Source organism: Myzus persicae, unplaced genomic scaffold (assembly GCF_001856785.1).
Source record: "Myzus persicae strain clone G006 unplaced genomic scaffold, MPER_G0061.0, whole genome shotgun sequence".
NCBI classification, from domain to species: domain Eukaryota; kingdom Metazoa; phylum Arthropoda; class Insecta; order Hemiptera; family Aphididae; genus Myzus; species Myzus persicae.
The window spans coordinates 443,473-450,709 of NW_019101135.1; the positions used below are offsets into that span (position 1 = coordinate 443,473).

A 7,237-nucleotide genomic window follows, 5' to 3' on the forward strand; every position below is an offset into this window, starting at 1 on the left:
AGACAGAGACAATACACGCAGGTGTGGTGTCCTCTTAATGTAAAATGGCTATAACTGAGATAAATTAATAACAAACAATAACCATACATTCTAAACTCAGTGTCAAATTATATCCAGAAATTGATAATTTTTACTTCATAATAAACTTGGCTATTTTTTAATCTGACCTATAACTACATTGCTTGCAAGAGGGTTCTTAGATGAAATTGACTTAATTGGCAATAACTGTTAAGTGATCAACACTAACTTACACACATCCTGTCAAAGCACTCCCACTATTTAACATGCATTAAAAATATTTATTTCATTTATTCATATTAAGTAGGTATAGTGTCACTAATGGGTGGCTTCTTCCCTCAAAAATTCAAATGTAAATACTCATTGTCACATTTGCTTATTATTCCATGTAAGAATAGATAGTAAATTTCTTATAAAAAAAATAAAAAATAAAAACACTTTACAAAAAAAAAAAATTAAGTAGGTAATTATGATGATTTTAGATTTGTTAACATTAAACCACAACACTAATAAATAAATTGTAAGTTTATACTGTATATGTAGCTAAAGGTATTTTTTTTGTGTCCATCAAGAATAAAGCAATTGCAAGTTATATGTAAACGCCAAAAAAATGAAAATGAAGTGAAGTATTTATATGAATAAATGCACAAAACAACAAATTTTTTTTGTTTTCTAGAATTTATTGTAATGAATAAAAATAATAATATTACATTTAAATCTTAGAATTTTTTGAAACCTTTCTTTGCTCCTGTTCCCTTTGTTACTTTCAGTACATTAAATCTGACCGTTTTACTCAGGGGTCGGCATTCACCAATTGTCACAATATCTCCAATTTCCACATCACTACAAACAACAATTAATATATAATATGAATATACATAATACAATATAATACACATTGGTAAGTGATGACTGATAACATACCGGAAACAAGGTGATAAATGGACAGACATATTTTTGTGACGTTTTTCAAAACGGTTGTATTTACTGATGTAGTGCAAATAATCCCTCCTAATCACAATAGTCCTTTGCATCTTCATTTTACGTACCATACCAGTCAAGATACGTCCTCTAATGGAAACATTACCAGTAAATGGGCATTTTTTGTCAATGTAAGTTCCATCAATCGCCTATAAATGAATAAACCATATCATTAGAATACTAACATAATTATATTTTATATACATCATAAAAATATTTTGATACTGAGATACTTGAATAACATGCACTTGACGTTAATATATATTTATTAATTCTAAACATTAATAAAATATATCTTGTAATTTTATTAACTCTAAAATATAAATGTATTTTTCCAGTATTATTTATATCATGTAAAAAAAGGTTGAACTTTAAAAATATTGTTGTGATAGGTATGTAATAATATATAGTTTATATTACATTATGTATGGAAGAAATAATTTGTCTATGTACAAAATAATACAAATAGTTGCCTATGATGAATAAAGGTCACCTAAATTGTTTGACTATAAAATACAAGTTTACGTTCTGAAAAATGTCTTTAAAATTTTGATATACTACTGATTAATGTGTTATAAACAATAAATAAGAAAAGAGTTTATTTTTGATGATCAAATCTTAAAAAAAAAACACAATTTTATTTGTATGATTATCCATATGACAGGGATTTGCCATATTAATAAGTAATAACCTTACAAATGATGCAGATATTTTTGTATATAACTTCTTCTTATAACTTTCCTTAAAAATATTTATATGCAATTATTATAACATAATATAAGGGATTTTGCCTAGAATTTAGTACAGACAAGTACATTTTTATCAGATATTTTCATGAAATACAAATTAATTTAATTTATATGGCATACAGTAGAAATTTATTGATTTTTATTTTTTACAATTTAAAGATGATTATAAAAAATTGTGAGGAACATTGAATAACTTATACTATAATAAACATGTATAAGTATCCGAACATATTTGGGAAATTGTTACTATTTTAAAATATATCAGTAACAAAATTCATATTATAGTTATTATATTATCATAATTTAAAATAAAATAAAACTACCTAGGTGTCCAAATAAATTAAAAATCTGTAATTTAACAGAAAAAGATAATAATAATAAAAGCACAATTTTGTGCGTAATGCAAGAAATTAGGGAACTTTATTAATTTCACCCATAAATAAAATGGACAATAACAATTTTAATTCACGATAGAAAATGATTGGTTTATATTAAACATGGAAAAGATTAAATTTGCGTCGTTATCAGTAACACAGCTTAAAATCAAAGTAAGTTTACTCATAAGACCGTCGTGTTAGTATCATCATACAGTTTTTTTAGGTTTTAAATTTTAAATGTAATTAATATTTACATAAAATTTAGGAGAGAATTATTATATGTGGCAGTCAGTAACACAGTTTAAAATCAAAGTATGTCTACTCATAAGACCGTCGTGTTAGTATCATCATAATATTCTGTTTTTATTTTAAAATGTATTTGGGTACTATTATTTATATAAAATATGAAAGAAAATTATTTAATGTTGCAGTCAGTAACACAGTTTAAAATCAAAGTAAGTTTACTCATAAGACCGTCGTGTTAGTATCATCATATTATCCTTAGTTTTTATTTTAAAATGTATTTGGGTAGATACTACTATTTATATAAACAGAAAACATTTAATTTTGTGTCGTTGTCAGTAACACAGCTTAAAATCAAAGTAAGTTTACTCATAAGACCGTCGTGTTAGTATCATCATACAATTATTTAGGTTTTAAATTTAAAATATGCTTACTACTTATATAAAATATGGAAAAGTATTATTATATCTGGCAGTCAGTAACACAGTTTAAAATCAAAGTCTACTCATAAGACCGTCGTGTTAGTATCATCATGAGAATTGTTATTAATTACTAAAGATAATAATTTTTAAGTTATCAGATAACCATTAAAAAGTCAGCGATTTAACTCATAAAATTACACACTATTCTCATCATATTTAAATATTATAACATATTTACAGCAAGTAGGTAGCCATTACATTTGAATTTTATACAACAATAATATCAGAAACACGGTTTGAAATCAGTCAAATAATCATAAGACCGTCGTGTTAGTATCATCACATAAATCAATTATATCACTACGGGAAGTATAAATATTTTATTAAACAATATCAATTAATTTTATTTACTGTGGTCCATGCGAACAGGATGTGTCAAATAATAAATAGGTATAAGGGATATTTTTAATTTAATTAGATCAAAACAATTTTTACATAAAATGTAATTAATTAAAAAAATTGTTTGCATGACATTAATTTTAAACGAACTACTTTATCTACAATCCGATCTACACTTAACAGATTTGATACTTTCTGGTAAATTAAGTGAATAGAGAACACACAAATTGAATATTTAAATGCAGTTTACACTACATCACTATAATATAGTTAATAATCCGGTTAATAATGACGTCGAATTGGTCAACAAAAATTAACTATAAAAACCAATACTGACCTCTCTGGGAGTTTTGAAACCGAGACCAACGCTGCGGTAATGACGGAGGGGCTTCTTCTTCTTGGATTCCTTGCGGTTCAAGAACACGGTAGGTTGCTTTTGGAAAGCTTTTTCTGTCTATAAACGAGAAATGTTTGTTTTAGTTTAAAGCAATACATAATGTAAAGGCATATCAATTCCATGTGGTCTGAATGTCTGACACACATCGATGAAATACAACTACGAAAAAGTAAAATTAAATTAAACCGTTTTTAATTCGTTCGACAGCTAATGAATATTACCTGATCAGCCATGTTGAATAATGTACAGAGAAAATATTTTAGAAAATCTAAAAATTTTCCGACACTAGTTCAGAAAACAAACGTCGAAAAAATTGAAGGAAAGTATCAGAAACTGCTCAAGCCACACATAACCTCAAAACCGTAAGCGACGAACCTCGGGACGTCGCCGTCGGCCGTCGCGTTTTATCATGGAGGAAAAAACTACTATCGTGACCAAATTAATGATTACACCAAATTTAAATTTGAAATGATTAAATGTATAAATATATTATACATATTTTCATTTTTATAACGTACGTGATAAATTAATAAATAATAATTAAGCGTACAGGCCACCCTATGGTAGAGACGAACTGTTAAGTAAACAACATCGATAATTTGATTATTATAATTTAAAATAAATATTAAATTTACTATATTATACATTAGAAGTTATATCGAACTTGTTAGTTGTTTTATAGTATATTAAGTCATTGAATAGTGAATACTGGTATAAACAATAATAATATTAAATAATAATTAGACATGGGTACTAAATACCAAGTATCTTATATATACTTATCTTAAAAAAATATATATATTACCGTGTATAATTTTTCACTGTTAGTGAATTACACTTTTGTGTATAACATAAACAGTAAACTATTATACAATTATTTTCATATTTTAGTGTCGGCAATAAAGTCATTTAGTCATGTAGCATGGTACCCATGATTAAATAATTTTGCAATAATTTATAATCTATGCATTTAATAATATATATTTTGTATGTAATATTTGTAAAAACACTATAGTAGATGGTTTCTTAGCATAGCCTCATAGGTAACTGTATCTATGCCACAAAGCCTTGTTACTATAGATATAAGCCTTATATATCCTAACCTACTACTTACTAGGGTGGTAAATGATGAGATGTGACATATATATAAATTACATATTGATATATAATTATTATTAATTGTTTTGTGATACAGACATACAGTTTACATTAAGTCATTAAACAACCATATAAGTATTAAATTATTAAGCAATTTACCTACACCTACTTAGATTATAAACTTATTTATTTTTTATTAAAGAAGAATAAGGCCTCGATGACTTGACCATTGGCTTGAATAGTATATTCTGCAAGTGTATGAATGTGTGGTTGTTAATTAATATTGGGCCAAATTTATAATAACAGACAATTACAATAAAATATATTATCATAATCTTTTTTTCTATTAACATTATATTTACAATCACTAAATACAATAATTTAAACGTATAGAAAAAATGGATAAAAGTATATATGTGTAGATTAAAATGACGGTTTGATTGAAGGGAGTCCTTTGACTCTACAGGGCGTAGGAAAAAACTAATGGTGTATCATTGGAAAATGACAAGTTATAACACTTACCTATAAATTATATACTAAAACTACTTTTTTGAGAAGCATAACCATTTCTAACTTTTACCAATATGAATCAATAAATTATTAAAATTTGATTAATGATAAATAAATTAATTACAAATGTAGAATATATTGCCTATATCGAACTCCTGAAATTGTTTTTGTATAACCATAGCCCGTTGTCCGTAATAGATGGTACTTTCACAGAATACATGAAATTTCAAATATTCTGTGATACTTTATAGATGTCACTATTGTCACAAATATTTCAGATTCCATAGTTACTTATCTGTGTTCCAGGTTTCTACGGTCCTTAACATCACAGAATAATTGAAACCCAGTGGTAACATTAAAATGTAATTATTTTTATATTCCTAAATCCTACACACGATGTAGAGAAGATAAGGTGATACCGCACCCTTATCTTTCAATTGTACAATATTGACACAAAAAATTGCTGCAGTTTGGTAGTTCATAATTTAACACCAGAGTACACCACCCTTCACTCGGAGCCAGTCGGAGGCCGACTTTTATAAGAGTCGTAATGGAGATATACATTTAAATACAATTTAAATGTATTGATTGTTGTTCAAATGTAAATAATCTGCATGTCAACATAAAATATTTTATGTTATATTGTATAGATTATTAAAATAAACTAATGTTTTGGAATCATGTACCAATTATTATGTAAAAATTGTAATAACATTACATGGTATGTAGCCATATCGTACAAATTTATTGATTTAAATAAAATGCATATATTTTATATGTTTATTTATTCATTGACACATATATGTACAAAAATAGAATTAGTAATATCTAAATACAATAAGTATAAGGTATGAGTTTAAACTGTTAATAAAAGCTCAAATATGCTACTACCTACTGGTCCAAGTACAGTGTACACCCAAATAAAAAATCATAATTTATTATATTTATATAGATACCTATATAGGTAGTGTATAATAACAAAAAAAATTAAATATTAAGCATGATGTAGAGAAGATATAATATCTACAATAGAGAATAGAATATATTATCAGTTAAAATAATAATATAATATTATAACATTTTGTTTACAATCCAGAATATATTTTGTATGTAATGCAGAGAACGCCAATCGAGAAAAAAATAAAAGAAAAAAAAATGAGCGAAACAATCTAAACTCATATAACCCTGTAGGTACATAAAATTGTTGAAATATAAAAATTATATAATAAAACATCCTTAATTGAAACTATTTTAAATGTTACCTAATTGAATAGAATAATTACTTTGAAATAGTTCTTACGTGGCTAATATTTTAAATGTTGAAGTAATAGTATCAAAAACGACAAAAATGTTTGTATTCACAATATAAAAACCAGCCTTCGGGAGAATGGTGGCGCTACCTGCACGAGACATTTGTACTACCAAAGTGCCGGAAAAATTTGCGACCGGAATATTTACAAGTGGTGTCACCATATCTTCTCTACATCGAGATCCTACAGTTCGCGAATATAAGATAAACATAAACATAATATTATATTTTTTTTCTGGAATTCAACTATACTTTCCAACTATAATTACTTTTCTGTGAGATTAGGTGCAGGTGCATAGGATTCGTGACTATACCTTCCGAGTACATATTTTTCGATAAGAGTAAGGTCTTTGGGTCCATATGGCCTGATTTATTACAGATCTTGTGAATATATATTGGTCCAAAAATCAAAGGTCGCAAGCGTTGACAAGAACGTATAGGAGACAACCTTAATTTCAAATTTGAAGAATGAAGAATAATTCATATGTTTTCACTTAATAGTTTTAGTACGACATCAATAAATTACTATAATAATATTATGAACTGAGCAATAAACAACATAAAATGGGTCTTTATGTTTAAATAGCGCTGTGATTCACCTGTATATTTTGTATTACGTTAATAAGTAGCCGAATTAGTTCCCGTTTGAAAAAGGTATTTTATTAATCGGTCCCCATTTAAATATATGATGATCGAATTAGTGGTCGAGTTGGTTTTCGATTTTTAATTACGCA

The 7,237-nt window shown here is 26.5% G+C and overlaps 1 protein-coding gene across 1 annotated transcript; it reads right to left on the minus strand.

Annotated features, from left to right (window-relative positions):
* Window positions 1–677: 677 nt before the first annotated feature.
* LOC111027852 (40S ribosomal protein S11) lies at window positions 678–3,942 on the minus strand. Its single transcript, XM_022306309.1, has 4 exons — window positions 3,808–3,942; window positions 3,527–3,643; window positions 943–1,148; window positions 678–861 (listed from the first exon to the last, which is right to left on the minus strand). The coding sequence occupies exons 1-4, from the start codon at window positions 3,817–3,819 to the stop codon at window positions 738–740; spliced, it is 459 nt and encodes a 152-aa protein (XP_022162001.1). The 5' UTR covers window positions 3,820–3,942; the 3' UTR covers window positions 678–737.
* Between the last annotated feature and the right edge of the window lie 3,295 nt (window positions 3,943–7,237).